A 19,190-nucleotide genomic window follows, 5' to 3' on the forward strand; every position below is an offset into this window, starting at 1 on the left:
TTACCAGCAATTGATGCTCTGTTGGCACTGAGGACTGCACGGAAGCCTGCCAGAGACCAGCAGGAGGGATCTGGACGGCACCTGCTAGGTAAGTTGAAGACATGCCCTGAAAATAAGACCCTGTACCTCTTTTGGGGCAAAAATGAATATAAGATAGGGTCTTATTTTCGGGGAAACACGGTAGTCTAATTGCTATATGGTGGGTAAAGAAGGAAGAATTACTGAGGATAATGGAGCAACTACTATATTCTCTCTGCTGCCTCTGGAGCATAGAATCATTCACAGGGGTTAATTAGGATTCTTCATGCCACTGGCTATATGCAAGTAGAGAGGCGGAATTTGTGGGTGATCAAGGTAAATATTTTCGAGCAGTCTTAATTCAGTAGCGGAGGCAGTTTGGCTTCCATGTGTATACAGTCCAGCCCCACGGGGAATAATGCCTCCTGGGTAAATATCATCACCCTGTATCTGCTCCGGCATCCTAGAAGAGTATATAAGAAGCCCAGACGACATCACTGATCACTACGTGAAGATTTTATCTCACTCACATCGTTTGGAACTGTTGTCAAGATGAATGTCTTCTCTACTGCTATCCTCATCGTCTTCTGCTCCATGTTGGGCTCAGGTCAGTATACATTAGGGAGAGTTATGAAAGCCAGTACAGTTTGGATTGCTTAGTATGCTGGTGACACAGGAGGGAAGAAGGACAAAAAGCTGAAACAGCTGTAAGAAAGGAGGAAGGAAGGACAAAAAGCTAGACTAGGTTTCTTATGGGAGGGAAGAAGGACAAAAGAACTGAACCAAGTGTGACATGGGAGGGAGGAAGGACGTAAGTCTAGATGAGGTATGACGTGAGAGGGAAGGAGGACATAAAGTTAAACCATGCCTGACATGGGAAGGTAGGAGAACAAAATAACTGAACCAGTTGTTACTTGGAAGAAAAGAAGGATATAAGACTAGACCAGGTATGATGTGGTAGGGAAGGAGGACATAAAGCTGAATCAGGTATGACACGGCAAGAAGGAAGGGCAAAAAAGAAAATAATTGAACAAGGTGTGACACAGAAGGAAGAAAGGACATAAGCCTAAACCAAGTATGGCACAGGGGGGAAGAAGTACATAAAGCTGAACCAGGTATGACATGGGAGGAAAGGAAGTGTAAGAAATAAATAAAGTGGGCCCCACTAAATATTCATTTTGAGGTGCAATTCCTGTATCAAAAAAACACTATAAATTGAAGAAAGAGTGACATAGTATGGAAGACGCACCCTCCAAAATAATCTATAAATATAATGATTGTTTTCAGGGCGTGTCTCTTACTGGTAAGTACTTTGGGGTGAATTGTAGTTCATTGTGGGCATTGTGCAATATAAAACATATCACTCTTAAGGGGATCATGCATTATTAACCTTTTCCTGACTGACCTTCATTGATGCTCCTGCGTCCAGGGCACATTCTGCAGTTCTGGTATGCCTACTTCCAAAAAATCATAACCATTTTGTTGTTCCGGTGACATATGTACATGAGGACTTGTTTTTTGCGGGACGAGTTATATTTTTCAAGTGCCCCATTTAACCCCTTGAGTGGCACGCCCGGAAATTTCCCGGGACGAGCTCCACTGCCAATAGAGATATAGCCTGGAAGATTTCCGGGCTATGTATCACTATGGGAGCTGCAAGCTGTGGCATTGTGCTCTGCCTGCACCGTCCCTCATAAAACAGCTCAGGATTTTAAAATAAGAAGCAGGGAGATACTGCTGATCTGTCGGCAATCTCCCGCTTTTAATTTTAAACTCCTGCACTAGTTTGTATACAGGTTGCCATAGAGACCATGGGCTTGTCAGAAGCAAGCCGATTGTCTCTGTGGCAGGGAGATCTGGTGCTTGGCTGTCAGAGGACAGCCAGGCATCAGCTCTTACAGCAGAGATCAGAGAAAACCTCTGATCTCTGCTGTGTTAACCCTTTACATGCCGCGGTCTATGTGACTGCAGCATGTAACGTGCTGTCACCATTGGACCCCCGGAATGAGATCAGGGGGTCCTGATGGGTCTCTGTGAAAGTCCCCTAAAGGGACAAAAAAAAAAAGTATAAAAAAAGAGGAAAAAAATATTATTAAGAAAATAAAAAACAAAAACACTTGTCTCCCTTTACTTTGTAAAAAATCAAAAATAAAATTACACATGTGGTATCCCTGCGTCGTAATGACACAGAGAAGGAGGTTGGTACATTATTTAACCCCTTAATGACACGGCCTCTTTTTTTTCTTTTTTCCCCTTTTTCTTTTCTTCCGCCCCCCCCCCCCCGTCTAAAAAACCATAACTCCTTTATTTATCCATCGCCGTCGCTGTATGAGGGCTTGTTTTTTGCGTGACGAGTTGGATTTTTTAATGGTGCTATTTAATGTACCATATAATGTACTAAAAAACTTTTACAAAATTCTAAGTGGAGTAAAATGAAAAAAAATGACATTTCGCCATCTTAGAGTGTGTTTTGTTTCTACAGCGCACAAACTGCAACAAAAATGACCTGATAACTTTATTCTATGGGTCAGTGCAATTACTGCGATACCAAACTTGTACAGTTTTTTTTTTGCTGTAGTACTTGGGTTTATTTTCAAAGACATTTAATTTTTTAAATTATTTTCTGCTGCATCTTCTGCGCGCAATAACTTTTTTATTTTTCTGTCGACATACTTGAGCAAGGGCTCATTTTTTGTGGGATGTCCTGTAGTTTACGTTAGTGCTAATTTATAATACATACGACTTTTTGATCGCTTTTTATTGCATTTTTTCTGGGAGATAGGGTGACTGAAAAAGTGCATTTGTAATATTCTTTTTTTTTTTTCAGACTACGTTCACCATGCGGGGTAAATAATGTGCTACTTTGATAGATCGGACATTTACGGACACAGTGATACCAAATATGTATTTTTCTTTTAGGAGTTAGATTTTTTTATTATAGATATGGCAAAAGGAGGGTGATTTTAACTTTTATTACTTTTTTTTTTTAAGTGTGAAAAAGTCATGAAAAAGAAAAAAAACTATTACAATTTGGTATTGGCATAATCGTACTGGCCTGTAGAATGACTTTAATATATTATTCATACTGCTCAGAGAATGCAGTGAAAAATAAAAATAAAAAAACATGCCAGAATTACAGATTTTGTTAATCTTGCCTCTAGAAAAAATGGAATAAAAAGCGATCAAAATTTTACATGCTTCAAAAAAATTTAGATAAATGAAATCTAGAGTTCATCCCACAAAAAACACGGCCTTCTAGAGCTCTGGCAATGGAAAAATATAATTATTACGGCTCTTGAAATGGGGCGACACAAAAGCAAACCTTTAAGAAAAAAAAATGTTTTAAATGTACAAAAATAGCAAAACATGAAAAAAACTGTAAAAACTTGGTATCGCCGGAATCATGCTGACTCAGAGAATGTTATCACATTAATTATTCTGCACACTGAACGCCGTAAAAATGAAATCGAAAAAACAAATGGTAGAATTTCTTTCTTTTTCCCCAATCTCCCTACAAATTTTTTTACGAAAGTTATGTAATACATTATATATACCCCAAAATGGAGCCATCAAAAAGTACAACTTGTCCCGCAAAAAACAAGCCCTTACATGGCTGAGCCAATGGAAAAATGAAAAAGTTATGGCTCTTGGAACGCGACTTCAAAATTAGTTGGAATTAAATGATTAGACCATTTAAAAAACCTGCCCTGTTGGGTCTGACAGGGGGGTAAGAAACCCACCACTCAAGGGGTAAACCTACCAATAAAATGTATCGGAAAACGTTTAAGCATTTAAAGTTGGGCAAAATGGGGTATTTTTACAGCGTTCGCTGTGCAGAAAAATGTCATGTTGTCTTTATCCTGTGGGTCCGTATGAGTACAGTTAATATAATTATTAGAGATGAGCAAGCACCAAAATGCTCGGGTGCTCGTTACTCGAGACGAAATTTTCGAGATGCTCGAGGGTTCGTTTCGAGTAACGAACCCCATTGAAGTCAATGGGCGACCCGAGCATTTTTGTATTTCGCCGATGCTCGCTAAGGTTTCCATTTGTGAAAATCTGGGCAATTCAAGAAAGTGATGGGAACGACACAGCAACGGATAGGGCAGGCGAGGGGCTACATGTTGGGCTGCATCTCAAGTTCCCAGGTCCCACTATTAAGCCACAATAGCGGCAAGAGTGCCCCCCCCCCAACAATTGTAACTTCTGAAAAACCCTCATTAGCAAGGCATACCTTAGCTAAGCACCACACTACCTCCAACAAAGCACAATCACTGCCTGCATGACACTCTGCTGCCACTTCTCCTGGGTTACATGCTCCCCCCCCCCCGCAGGACACAGTGTCCACAGCAAACACCAAATTGTCCCTGCGCAGCCTTCAGCTGCCCTCATGCCACACCACCCTCATGCCTATTCATAAGTGCATCTGCCATGAGGAGGAACCGCAGGCACACACTGCAGAGGGTTGGCACGGCTAGGCAGCGACCCTCTTTAAAAGGGGCGGGGCGATAGCCCACAATGCTGTACAGAAGCAATGAGAAATATAATCCTGTGCCACCGCCATCAGGAGCTGCACACGTGGGCATAGCAATGGGGAACCTATGTGCCACACACTATTCATTCTGTCAAGGTGTCTGCATGCCACAGTCAGACCGCGGTTTTTTATAAATAGTCACAGGCAGGTACAACTCCGCAATGGGAATTCCGTGTGGACCGACAGCATGGGTGGGTGCCAGGAAGGCACCGGCGGTACATAAATATATCCCATTGCATTGCCCATCACAGCTGAGGTAATGTCGTGCTTAATGCAGGTGGGCTTCGGCCCACACTGCATGCCCCAGTCAGACGGGGGTTCTTTAGAAGTAGACACATGCAGTTACAACACCGTGTGGACCGACAGCATGGGTGGGTGCCAGGAAGCCACCGGCGGTACATAAATATATCCCATTGCATTGCCCATCACAGCTGAGGTAATGTCGTGCTTAATGCAGGTGGGCTTCGGCCCACACTGCATGCCCCAGTCAGACTGGGGTTCTTTAGAAGTGGACACATGCAGTTACAACACCGTGTGGACCGACAGCATGGGTGGCTCCCTGGACCCACCGGCGGTACATAAATATATCCCATTGCAGTGCCCATCACAGCTGAGGTAATGTCGTGCTTAATGCAGGTGGGCTTCGGCCCACACTGCATGCCCCAGTCAGACTGGGGTTCTTTAGAAGTGGACACATGCAGTTACAACTCCGTGTGGACCGACAGCATGGGTGGGTGCCAGGAAGCCACCGGCGGTACATAAATATATCCCATTGCAGTGCCCAGCACAGCTGATGTAACGTCAGCTTTAATGCAGGTGGGCTAAAAATTAATTTGATTACTATGTAGGCGAGGGCCCCCAAAAATTGTTGTAACAACAGTACTAATGTACCTCAGAAAGATTGCCCATGCCCAACCAAGAGGGCAGGTGAAACCCATTAATCGCTTTGGTTAATGTGGCTTAATTGGTAACTAGGCCTGGAGGCAGCCCAGTTAAAATAAAAATTGGTTGAGGTGAAAGTTTCAACGCTTTAATGAGCATTGAAACGTATAAAAATTGTTTAGAAAAATTATATGACTGAGCCTTGTGGGCCTAAGAAAAATTGCCCGTTCGGCGTGATTATGTGAGGTTTCAGGAGGAGGAGCACGAGGAGGAGGAGGAATATTATACACAGATTGATGAAGCAAAAATGTCCTCGTTTTGGATGGTGATAGAGAACGATGCTTCCATCCGCGGGTACAGCCTACGTATTGTTTAGGTATCGCTGCTGTCCGCTGGTGGAGAAGTGAAGTCTGGGGAAATCCAGGCTTTGTTCATCTTGATGAGTGTTAGTCTGTCGGCACTGTCGGTTGACAGGCGGGTACGCTTATCTGTAATGATTCCCCCAGCCGCACTAAACACCCTCTCTGACAAGACGCTAGCCGCAGGACAAGCAAGCACCTCCAGGGCATACAGCGCGAGTTCAGGCCACGTGCCCAGCTTCGACACCCAGTAGTTGTAGGGGGCAGAGGCGTCACCGAGGACGGTCTTGCGATCGGCTACGTACTCCCTCACGATCCTTTTACAGTGCTCCTGCCAACTCAGCCTTGACTGGGGACCGGTGACACAGTCTTGCTGGGGAGCCAGAAAGCTGGCAAAGGCCTTGGATAATGGTCCCCTGCCTGCGCTGTACATGCTGCCTGATCTCTGCGCCTCCCCTGCTACCTGGCCCTCGGAACTGCGCCTTCTGCCACTAGCGCTGTCGGATGGGAAGTTTACCATCAGTTTGTCCACCAGCGCCCTGTGGTATAGCATCATTCTGGAACCCCTTTCCTCTTCGGGAATGAGAGTGGAAAGGTTCTCCTTATACCGTGGGTCGAGCACTATGTACACCCAGTAATCCGTAGTGGCCAGAATGCGTGTAACGCGAGGGTCACGAGAAAGGCATCCTAACATGAAGTCAGCCATGTGTGCCAGGGTACCTGTACGCAACACATGGCTGTCCTCACTAGGAAGATCACTTTCAGGATCCTCCTCCTCCTCCTCTGGCCATACACGCTGAAAGGATGACAGGCAAGCAGCATGTGTACCCTCAGCAGTGGGCCAAGCTGTCTCTTCCCCCTCCTCCTCATCCTCCTCATGCTCCTCCTCCTCAACGTGCTGAGATATAGACATGAGGGTGCTCTGACTATCCAGCGACATACTGTCTTCCCCCGCCTCCGTTTCCGAGTGCAAAGCGTCTGCCTTTATGCTTTGCAGGGAACTTCTCAAGAGGCATAGCAGAGGAATGGTGACTCTAATGATTGCAGCATCCACGCTCAGCATCTGGGTAGACTCCTCAAAGTTTCCAAGGATCTGGCAGATGTCTGCAAACCAGGCCCGCTCTCCTGTAAATAATTGAGGAAGCTGACTCCCACTACGCCACCCATGTTGGAGTTGGTATTCCGCAATAGCTCTACGCTGCTCATAGAGCCTGGCCAACATGTGGAGCGTAGAGTTCCACTGTGTGGGCACGTCGCACAGCAGTCGGTGCACTGGCAGATGAAACCGATGTTGCAGGGTCCGCAGGGTGGCAGCGTCCGTGTTGGAGTTGCGGAAATGTGCGCTGACCAGGCAGGTATGACAAGTGTGGGTAGCTTTTCAGAAAGCGCTGAACCACCAAATTAAAGACATGGGCCAGGCATGGCACGTGCGTGAGGCTGCCGAGCTGCAGAGCCGCCACCAGGTTACGGCTGTTGTCACACATGACCATGCCCGGTTGGAGGCTCAGCGGCGCAAGCCAGCGGTCGGTCTGCTCTGTCAGACCCTGCAGCAGTTCGTGGGCCGTGTGCCTCTTCTCTCCTAAGCTGAGTAGTTTCAGCACGGCCTGCTGACGCTTGCCCACCGCTGTGCTGCCACGCCGCGCGACACCGACTGCTGCCGATGTGCTGCTGCTGCTGACACATCTTGATTGCGAGACAGAGGTTGCGCAGGAGAAGGAGGGTGGTTTAGTGGAGGAAGCATACACCGCCGCAGATACCACCACCGAGCTGGGGCACGCAATTTGGGGGGTGGGTAGGACGTGAGCGGTCCCAGGCTCTGACTCTGTCCCAGCCTCCACTAAATTCACCCAATGTGCCGTCAGGGAGATATAGTGGCCCTGCCCGCCTGTGCTTGTCCACGTGTCTGTTGTTAAGTGGACCTTGGCAGTAACCGCATTGGTGAGGGCGCGTACAATGTTGCGGGAGACGTGGTCGTGCAGGCCTGGGACGGCACATCGGGAAAAGTAGTGGCGACTGGGAACCGAGTAGCGCGGGGCCGCCGCCGCCATCATGCTTTTGAAAGCCTCCGTTTCCACAAGCCTATACGGCAGCATCTCCAGGCTGATCAATTTGGCAATGTGCACGTTTAACGCTTGAGCGTGCGGGTGCGTGGCGGCGTACTTGCACTTGCGCTCAAACAGTGGCGCTAGCGACGTCTGGACGCTACGCTGAGAGACATTGCTGGATGGGGCCGAGGACAGCGGAGGTGAGGGTGTGGGTGCAGGCCAGGAGACGGTAGTGCCTGTGTCCTCAGAGGGGGGTTGGATCTCAGTGGCAGGTTGGGGCACAGGGGGAGAGGCAGTGGTGCAAACCGGAGGCAGTGAACGGCCTTCGTCCCACCTTGTGGGGTGCTTGGCCATCATATGCCTGCGCATGCTGGTGGTGGTGGCTCCCCAGCTGATCTTAGCGCGACAAAGGTTGCACACCACTGTTCATCGGTCGCCAGGCGTCTCTGTGAAAAACTGGCACACCGTAGAGCACCTTGACCTCTGCAGAGTGGCATGGCGCGAGGGGGCGCTTTGGGAAACAGTTGGTGGATTATTCGGTCTGGCCCTGCCTCTACCCCGGGCCACCGCACTGGCTCGGCCTGTGCCCACACCCTGACTTGGGCCTCCGCGTCCTCGCCCGCGTCCACGTCCTATAGGCCTACCCCTACCCCTCAGCATGGTGTATTACCAGTAGTGCAGAAACAGAACGCTGTAATTAAATGTGCCGCTTATTGGCCTGTGGTTGGAGGCTGACTTCGCTTACGGAACGCCAGGAAATAATTTTGCGCAAGCCTGCTGTAACACTTAGCTGGCTGCGTATGAATTGGGAGGACAACTACACCCAGCACAGACCCAGAACACTGAGGACAGTCACAGGCAGCCCAAATAGATTTTTTTCCCCAAATGTTTTTGCAAAGGCCCACTGCCTATATTCAATCAATATGTCTTCTGTCCCTGCCTCACAATATATGTGTTCTGTCCCTGCCTCACCACTACTGGCCCTGGAGTATTACTGCAGGGCGCAATGCTCTGCACGGCCGATATACAAAAAAAAAAAAGTGCTACACTGCAAAAAGCAGCCTCCACAGTACTGCACACTGTTAGATGTGGCCCTAAGAAGGACCGTTGGGGTTCTTGAAGCCTAAAATACTCCTAACACTCTCCCTATAGCAGCTCCCGCACCAACAGCACTTTCCCTAAACTATGTCAGAACAAATCTGTGGCGAGCCGCGGGAGGGGCCGATTTATATACTCGGGTGACACCTGATCTCGCCAGCCACTCACAGCAGGGCGGTGGTATAGGGCTTGAACGTCGCAGGGGGAAGTTGTAATGCCTTCCCTGTCTTTCTATTGGCCAGAAAAGCGCGCTAACGTCTCAGAGATGAAAGTGAAAGTAACTCGAACATCGTGTGGTACTCGTCACGAGTAACGAGCATCTCGAACACGCTAATACTCGAACGAGTATCAAGCTCGGACAAGTACGTTCGCTCATATATATATATATATATAAAGCTGAAAGCCCTCACTGACTCACTGACTGACTCACTGACTGACTGACTGACTGACTCGCCAAAAGTTCTCCAACTTCCCGATGTCGTAGAAACATGAAATTTGGCACACGCATAGATTATCTCCAAAATAGGAAAAGTAATTGGGTCCCAACTCGATTATTCAATTCTAGTGCAAAAGAATTAGCGTCCAAATTTTACATATGGAATCTAAATCTGTCACTTTCCAATAGAAACTTAAAATTTGGCCCGAGCATTGATTATGTCATAAATGGGAAAAGTTAATGGGTCCCAACACGATTATTCAATTCTATGCGCAAAAGAATTAGCGTCCAAATTTTACGTGCGTAATCTAATTATCTCACTTTCCGGTGTCATAGAAACGTGAAATTTGGCACGAGCATTGATTATGTCATAAGTAGGAAAAGTTCGTAGGTCCCAACTCGATTATTCAATTCTAGCGCAAAAGAATTGGCGTCGAAATTTTACGTGCGGAATGTAATTTTTTCACGTTCCGGTGTCATAGAAACAGGAAATTTGGCACGAGCATTGATTATGTCATAAATAGGAAAAGCTAATGGGTCCCAACTTGATTATTCAATTCTATGCGCAAAAGAATTAGCGTCCAAATTTTACGTACGGAATCTAATTATCTCACTTACCGGTGTCATAGAAACGTGAAATTTGGCACGAGCATTGATTATGTCATAAATAGGAAAAGTTAATAGGTCCCAACTCGATTATTCAATTCTAGCGCAAAAGAATTGGCGTTGAAATTTTACGTGTGGAATGTAATTTTTTCACGTTCCGGTGTCATAGAAACGGGAAAATTGACACAAGCATTGATTATGTCAGAAATAGGAAAAGCTAATGGGTCCCAACTTGATTATTCAATTCTATGCGCAAAAGAATTAGCGTCCAAATTTTACGTGTGGAATGTAATTTTTTCACGTTCCGGTGTCATAGAAACAGGAAATTTGGCACGAGCATTGACTATGTCATAAATAGGAAAAGCTAATGGGTCCCAACTCCATTATTCATTTCTATGCGCAAAAGAATTAGCGTCGCAATTTTACGTGCGGAATGCAATTTCTTCACTTTCCGGTGTCATAGAAACGGGAAATTTGGCACGAGCATTGATTATGTCATAAATATTAAAAGCTAATGGGTCCCAACTTGATTATTCAGTTCTATGCGCAAAAGAATCAGCGTCCAAATTTTACGTACGGAATCTAATTTTCTCACTTTCCGATGTCATAGAAACGTGAAATTTGCCCCGAGCATTGATTATGTCATAAATAGGAAAAGCTAATGGGTCCCAACTCCATTATTCAATTCCATGCGCCAAAGAATTAGCGTCCAAATTTTACGTGCGGAATGTAATTTTCTCACTTTCCGGTGTCATAGAAACAGGAAATTTGGCACGAGCGTTGATTATGTCATAAATAGGAAAAGTTAATAGGTCCCAACTCGATTATTCAATTCTAGCGCAAAAGAATTGGCGTTGAAATTTTACGTGCGGAATGTAATTTTTTCACTTTCCGGTGTCATAGAAACGGGAAATTTGGCACGAGCATTGATTATGTCATAAATAAGAAAAGCTAATGGGTCCCAACTCGATTATTCAATTCTATGCGCAAGAAAATTAGCGTCCAAATTTTACGTACGGAATGTAATTTTTTCACTTTCCGGTGTCATAGAAACGGGAAATTTGGCAGGAGCATTGATTATGTCATAAGTAGGAAAAGCTAATGGGTCCCAACTCGATTATTCAATTCTATGCGCAAAAGAATTAGCGTCCAAATTTTACGTGCGGAATTTAATTTTTTCACTTTCCGGTGTCATAGAAACGGGAAATTTGGCAGGAGCATTGATTATGTCATAAATAGGAAAAGCTAATGGGTCCCCACTTGATTATTCAATTCTATGCGCAAAAGAATTAGCGTCCAAATTTTACGTACGGAATGTAATTTTTTCACTTTCCGGTGTCATAGAAACATGAAATTTGGCACGGGCATTGATTATGTCATAAATAGGAAAAGTTAATAGGTCCCAACTCGATTATTCAATTCTAGCGCAAAAGAATTGGCGTCGAAATTTTACATGCGGAATGTAATGTTTTCACTTTCCGGTGTCATAGCAACGGGAAATTTGGCAGGAGCATTGATTATGTCATAAATAGGAAAAGTTAATAGGTCCCAACTCGATTATTCAATTCTAAGCGCAAAAGAATTTAGTGTCCAAATTTTATGTACGTAATCAAATTCTCTTACTTCCTGATGTCATTTTATATAAAGGAAACGTCGCATGGTTGCCTCCACGTGGTGTTTCCTGGGTAACGCAGAGAACTATGCAAAATGGTGAACATATGTTTTTCCTCAGTATCTCTAAAGTAACCACGACTTCATAAGATTTTCCGTGTGAACATCAGATAAACACCAGTACCAAATTAACTCGGGCGAAGCCGGGTATATCAGCTAGTCTCTAATAATTATATAAAAAATTAGATTTTGCCACCATATTTTTAATTACTGTAACTATTTTATTTTTCCATCGACAGGGCTGTGTGAGGGCTTGTTGTTTATGTGGTGACTTGTAGTTTGTGCTGGTTACATTTTGGGGAACATACGATTTTTAGACCGCTTTTCGTTGATTTTTTTCTAGGAGATGAAATGACCAAAAAAGGGCAATTGTGTTGTTTTTTAACAGATTTAACCATGTGGGATTAATATTATAATATTTTATTAAATTGAAGTTTTACAGATGTAGCAGCACAAATTTTTTGATTTGAAACATTTTTTTTTTATGTGACAACTTAGGCATTTGTTCAGTTATATAGTATAATGCAATACCATGGTATTGCATCATTTATATAATACACTGTATTTACACGGATGCTTTTGATTTCATTCAGTGAAAATCTGCCAGTCTTTCCTATAATTTCTCTACGATTTTGTTGAATGTCCGATGTGTTTTTGCTTTAAAAACGTACAATATGCTTCAGATTAACTTTTTTTTTTCACGTGGGTTATCACTGATTTTTCACGCATTTGGAAAAAAAACGTGTATGGTTGCAATACGGAAGTGCTTGTAAAACACATCATGCTCATATGGCATGCCAGTGAAAGGCGATTTTTTTTTTTTAACCCTCACATAGGAAATAATAGATGATTTGCCCAAAAACAGGACATGCTGCAATTTTTCTATCTCACACAGAGTAATCACTAGTGTGTACTAACCCAATAAAATGAATAGGAGGACAAAAGGCCACAGGAGGTTTGAGGGAAAACCATATGTGATGTTACAAGAATTAAGATATAATGAAAACAAAGGTTTGGTACCATGTTAGCCAGCAGAGTAAAGCCCCATTTACACTCACTGATAATCACTCAAGAAATCGCTCAAACGACAGTTTGAGTGACAGTTTTGGTGATCATCTTTGTATACTTTATAGTAGCTAATTAGCTATTTAGAGATATGCAAGCAGAGCGGAACACCACCACGACCCATACGAGAACAATACAGCTGTTTTGTATAAGCAAACAGCTGTATTGTTCTCCGAGCTTACTGCCCATGCCCCACTGTGAATTGACAGCAGGACACAGGCAGAGAGAATCTTATCAGCACAGTCGGCTGTGATAACTGCGGGCTCTGCTGATAAGAGTTGATCGCTCACTTCTAGAAAACTAAAATTTAGCGATCAACGACTCGTGAACGATATCCGTGCGTTTAGACACAATGAGCATCACTCAAAAGATTCTTTTGAGCAAATTTTGAGTGATAAATGTTACATCTAAATGGGCCTTAAAATGTGATTGTTCTCAGCAAGAGAAACCAAGTAATTTTGTAGATATGATTTTTAATGGCTGACAAAAATACATGATGTTATACCGAACTTCTGAACCTCCTGGGGTTCTTCTTCAGGCTACAAAGAAATAGGCATGCATATCTATACACACTTAAAACACTCATGCTTATGACAAGGCACAGACATGGATGTGATTTGGTTTGCATTTAAAAGAATACTACAACAGAAATATAAACATTTTTAACTAGACACTGATAAGGGAGTGAAAGCTTTATGGTCCCTGAATTAAGGCCCACTTAGACACAACGATAATCGCTCAAAAGATGTCGCTCAAGTGACTTTTGAGTGATCATCTTTGTCTCATTTACAGCGCAAGATGATCGCTCAAGATGAGCGATCACCTTGCGCTGCCAGCGGAGGATGCAGAAGACAAGCGGGGTGTCCCCACTTGTCTTCTGCATCCAGATGTTTTCTGCACAGAGTGCTCGGCTGTTATACAGCCGAGCGCTCCGTGCTAGGTATGAAGAACAGAGCTGGACCGCTCTGTTCTTCATACTCAACCGATTATCAGGGAGTGGGATACAGCTGAAACAATGGTATCAGCTATATCCCACTGTGAATCCCTGATAAGACTCAGTAAGCTGAAAGACAACGATGAGCGGCAGGATAATGAAAACTGCACGATGTCAGTGCAGTTACACACAACGATTATCGCTCAAAAGACGGCTTTTGAGCGAATTTTGAGCAATAATCGTTGTGTCTAAATGGGCCTTTACTGTTGGGGGGGGGGGACACCAGGCCAGAAGTACTGAAACAGAAATACAAACATATTTTACTAGACCCTGATAAGGTCCCTTAAAAAAACGTGGTTTCTCTTGCTGGAATTAAGATAAAGCCCATGTGACCAGGGACAATCGCTCTTAAAAGGTCCCACTTTTATTTTCCAGCCTTTTCCGATACATGCCTTGAATGCTTGGCTATAAACTCCACGGTGTGTAAAGAAACAGAGGTTGAATGCCTTGGGAATGGTGGATGTATGACTGCTTCCCAAATCTATAAACATGGTGAGTACTTTTTGGTTATGTTTTTATTTAGATTTTGTCACTTTGAGTAATACTATTATCTATTCTGCAGGAGACAAAAACTTCAAATCACTCTATAAATCCTGTGCCAATACAGCCTTGTGTGGTGGTTACGGCTCAATGACTCAAGATCCAAATGTTACAATCAGAATTTATGTTTCTTGTTGTGAGGGGAAGAATTGCAACACAAACCGATTTTACAGTAAGTGCCATGTCAACATGAAAGAGAACCTCCATTGTTGAACATTACCATTTTTCTGGTAGAGTCACTGTGTACATACATTAATTAACCTGTACTGATCCTGAGTTACATACTGTAGATCTTTTTTTTATTAAAAAACTAGCATACATTCGTTTTTATATATCTAGATAACAACCAATGACAGCGCAGCTTTCATGTTACCTCAGCAGTATAATATATAACACCCAATCACAGCGCAGCTTTCATGTATCTGCCTGTGTCTACTTATAAAAAACCCCAGTCTGACTGGGGCATGCAGTGTGGGCCGAAGCCCACCTGTATTTAATCTGACGTTAGCTCTGCTGTCTAGGGCACTGCAATGGGATACATTTATGTACAGCCGGTGGGTTCCAGGGAGCCACCCATGCTGTGGGTGCACACGGAATTCCCATTGCGGAGTTGTACCTGCCTGTGACTATTTATAAAAAACCGCGGTCTGACTGGGGCATGCAGACACCTTGACAGAATGAATAGTGTGTGGCACATGGGTTCCCCATTGCTATGCCCACGTGTGCAGCTCCTGATGGAGGTGGCACAGGATTGGATTTCTCATTGCTTCTGTACAGCATTGTGGGCTATCGCCCTGCCCCTTTTAGAGAGGGTCACTGCCTGGCCGTGCCAACCCTCTGCAGTGTGTGCCTACGGTTCCTCCTCATGGCAGACGCACTTATAAATAGACATGAGGGTGGTGTGGCATGAGGGCAGCTGAAGGCTGCGCAGGGACACTTTGGTGTGCGCTGTGGACACTGGGTCGTGCGGGGGGGTTGGGCAGCATGTAACCCAGGAGAAGTGGCAGCGGAGTGTCATGCAGGCAGTGATTGTGCTTTGTTGGAGGTAGTGTGGTGCTTAGCTAAGGTATGCCTTGCTAATGAGAGTTTTTCAGAAGTAAAAATTGTTGGGAGGGGGGGGGGGGCACTCTTGCCGTTATTGTGGCTTAATAGTGGGACCTGGGAACTTGAGATGCAGCCCAACATGTAGCCCCTCGCCTGCCCTATCCGTTTCTGTGTCGTTCCCATCACTTTCTTGAATTTCCCACATTTTCACAAATGAAAACCTTAGCGAGCATCGGCGATATACAAAAATGCTCGGGTCGCCCATTGACTTCAATGGGGTTCGTTACTCGAAACGAACCCTCGAGCATCACGAAAAGTTCGGCTCGAGTAACGAGCACCCAAGCATTTTGGTGCTCGCTCATCTCTAATGGCGATCGGATGAATGGTGTAGTAGCGCATAAAGGACAAACAGACAGACACACACGCATACATTCAATTTTATATATATAGACTAGCTTACCCTTCGCGCGTTGCTGCGAAGACAGACAGATATACATACATTCGTTTTTATATATCTAGATAACGACCCATCACAGCGCAGCTTACATGTTACCTCAGTGGTATAATATATAACAACCAATCACAGCGCAGCTTACATGTTACCACAGTGGTATAATATATAACAACCAATCACATCGCAGCTTACATGTTACCTCAGTGGTATAATATATAACAACCAATCGCAGCACAGCTTTCATGTAACCTCAGTATTATAAGAAGTATCAACCAATCACAGCACAGCTTTCATGTTGCCTCAGCAGTATAATATATAGCAACCAATCACAGCACAGCTTTCATGTTGCCTCAGCAGTATAAGAAATAACAACCAATCACAGCACAGCTTTCATTTTACCTCAGCATTCTCAATATCCAGCAATTGTCTTGTGATACGTTCGGCAGATGCATCATTTTGTAGTTGAACACTCATCCCGTTGCTCGTAATGCCTTTTGCTTTCGTGCTTGAGATGGAAATAAAACGATCTTTGTCTGCGGGGCATAACTGTCGAGGACGCTCGCACGCGCCCCACCTATCGTAGGATAGTTGTAGTATGCCAGTAATCTTCCCAGGAGTGTACTCAACAACTTCCCAAAGTTTCATGGCGATTGAATGAATGATGTAGTAATGCATAAAGAACAGACAGACATACATTCATTTATATATATATAGATGACATCAGGAAGTGAGAGAATTAGACTCCGTACGTAAAATTTGGACGCTAATTCTTTGGCGCTTAGAATTAAATAATCGAGTTGGGACCCATTAACTTTTCCTATTTATGACATATTCAATGCCCGTGCCAAATTTTAAGTTTCTATGACATTGGGAAGTGACAGAATTAGATTCCGTACGTAAAATTTGGACGCTAATTCTTTGGCGCTTAGAATTGAATAGTCGGGTTGGGACCCATTAACTTTTCCTATTTATTTATTTTTTATTAATTCACTTTTTATTGAAAATTTCTTTGTCATAGTGTTCAACATTACAACCTTACATAGGTGCATTTAGATTGATCGAGGCATTGCATCAATTTGTACAATCAGATTCTTATCAATTGAATGCGTATATTACAGTATTGAATGATCATATTTCCTAGCCAGACATAGGTCCCGGCCATTCTCTCTGGCCCAGACATCCAGGCTTACAGGCTTTATTCTCCGGGTCAGGGTGAGCGGCAGCGACCGTCTTCAAGATATGTTTTTGCACCTGTACTTTTAGTAACTTTATAAGTTGTTCAAATAGTGAAATGGTAATAACCGGGGTAAGAGGGGAGATGGGGAGAGGGGTAGAAGGGGGGGGCAAGGTAGGGGGGAGGTGGTCTCTGTCGTCCGCATTAAGACTTCCATCTTTTATTTAGCAGTTTATTCCACTTTGTTGTTTATAACTCATGTCTCCGATGCCTCCGTGGGCGCCTCCTCGTCAATTTGTTAAAATATAAGTAAATATTGTTTTTCTTCGTTTTTGATTTTTCTTCGGGGTTTGGAGGTAACCCGCCCAACATAATCACACCGGGGCAGGTGTTCACGTCCCTGTTGGGGGACTGCAGGGAGGCAGCGTCCCAGGTGGCGTTTCACCCGTTGTTTCTTTATTGGGTGTAACTACGGCCGCACCGGAGAGTCTCAGCCCGGCAAAAAAGGCATTAATCGTGTCCTCTGTCTGGGAAGGCAAGGTGGTATGAGACTACTACGCTAATTCGGTTCCCAGTATGTGTTGTTTAAAGGTTGTGTTTGCTATGTGGGGGGGGGGGGGATGTGCTCAGTTAATGTCTTTTATTGTTTTCTGTTTGATAGTGTCGTTGCGCCATTGTGGTTCTATTCGCCAATCCAGTGGTCTCTGCTGGGAGGGGCATAGAGAGATCTCTGTTGGATCTGATTTCCACTGAGATGAAGATGTTCGATCTAGGGGGGTTAATCCTGTGTTATGGTGTTGGAGCAATAATTTATCCAAGGCGACCAGATGGTCAAAAATGTGGTTTACGTCGAGTTTGTCCAGCTTAGGATCTCTTCAAACTGGTAGATCTGGCTAATCTTGTCTTTCCACACCTTAGTGGGATGGGGTGACTGGTTTCTCCAGTAGATGGGGATCAATGCCTTAGCTGCCACTATCATAAATGCAGCGAGTTTGTCCTTCAGGGGGTTTACGGACTCATTCGGCCTGTTTAAGGTTATCAAGTCTGGGGTTAGAAAAATTGCTTTTTTAAGGATTATTGCCATTTCTCTTTCGATTCCTGACCAAAAGGGTTTAATTTTCTTACAATTCCACCAGATGTGTAGGTGGGTACCTTTATTTTCCTGACATCTCCAGCACCTATCTGATTCTGAAAGTTTGTAAGTGCATAGCCATTCGGGTGTTATCTACCATCTAGATAGAAGTTTATAATGGTTTTCTTAAAGGCGAACGCATGGGGAGACACCATAGGAAGATTTAAATATTGTTTTAAGTTCTGCGTCTCATATTTTTATATCTAACTCCCTCTCCCATGAGGAGATGTAAGTTGGTCTACCTAAGGCGCGAGTTGTTGTGAAATTTTTGGTCAGGAATGAAATTTTTCTGGTTTCTGAGTTTTGCGATCTTATTAACCTTTCAAATTCTGTTGTTGGACTTGTAGAGGGATATTCTCTTTTAAAACTGGCGATTGTATTTGCAATGTGTGTGATGTGGAGGTCTTGCAGTTTCTTTTGTGTGCTTGAGGAGTTAATAATGTCCCTAGGTTCCTCATGAATGATGCTTTGTAAATCAAAGATTGATTTACTTTCAAAGATGTTCCAGAGGTTTTCTGGCGTCCATGTCTTAGAGTGCTTGGTTATGTAAGGGAGTAAGCTTAAAGGCGCGCTGGGGGATGGCGAGAGGGCTAGTTCGTGAGATAGGGAGTCCCAGGTCTCGCAGATGCCCCTCAGCAGGATACTGAAGTCTTTAGAATGGTATGTTTTGGGGCAGGGAAGCCACAGGTCCCTGATAATGTTATTGCCGTAGGTCTGTTGTGCTATTTTCCTCACTTTGGAGATTTTTATCGGGGCCACTATCCATAGCCATCTATATAGGTTGATTGCCTTATAATATTCAAGGATATTAGGAAGGCCCACTCTGCCATATTGTCTTCTCTTGGACATTAGTGAGTATGCCAGACGCGGTCGTTTATATTTCCAGAAGAAGCATGAGAATTGTGAGCTGATTTTCTTTAAGAAAGATTTGGGGATGTGTTTTGGTAGCATTTGTAGTTTGTATAAGATCTTGGGAAATATATAAGTTTTAATTTAGTTAGGAGTGATGTGATTTCTGTTAGTAACGGCCTCAAATTGCTCTCATATAGTTTGGATAAGTCATTCGTGATTTTGATGCCTAGATAGTCTATGGTATGCTCTGCCCAGTCAAATGGGGAGGATTTCTTCACCTCTGCTG

The 19,190-nt window shown here is 44.1% G+C and overlaps 1 protein-coding gene across 2 annotated transcripts in view; it reads left to right on the plus strand.

Annotated features, from left to right (window-relative positions):
- The first annotated feature begins 466 nt into the window (after positions 1-466).
- Positions 467-19,190, plus strand: part of LOC136631996 (phospholipase A2 inhibitor 31 kDa subunit-like) — a 54,293-nt gene continuing 35,569 nt past the window's right edge. Inside the window, exons 1-3 of one of the 2 annotated variants that reach the window (XM_066606523.1) lie at positions 467-625; positions 14,084-14,200; positions 14,271-14,420. In XM_066606523.1, the coding sequence (XP_066462620.1) occupies positions 571-625; positions 14,084-14,200; positions 14,271-14,420 (322 nt within the window). In that variant the 5' untranslated portion in view covers positions 467-570. The remainder of the gene's footprint in view (positions 626-14,083; positions 14,201-14,270; positions 14,421-19,190) is intronic. The other variant, XM_066606524.1, reaches the window with a different exon arrangement.

Source organism: Eleutherodactylus coqui, chromosome 6, assembly GCF_035609145.1.
Source record: "Eleutherodactylus coqui strain aEleCoq1 chromosome 6, aEleCoq1.hap1, whole genome shotgun sequence".
NCBI classification, from domain to species: domain Eukaryota; kingdom Metazoa; phylum Chordata; class Amphibia; order Anura; family Eleutherodactylidae; genus Eleutherodactylus; species Eleutherodactylus coqui.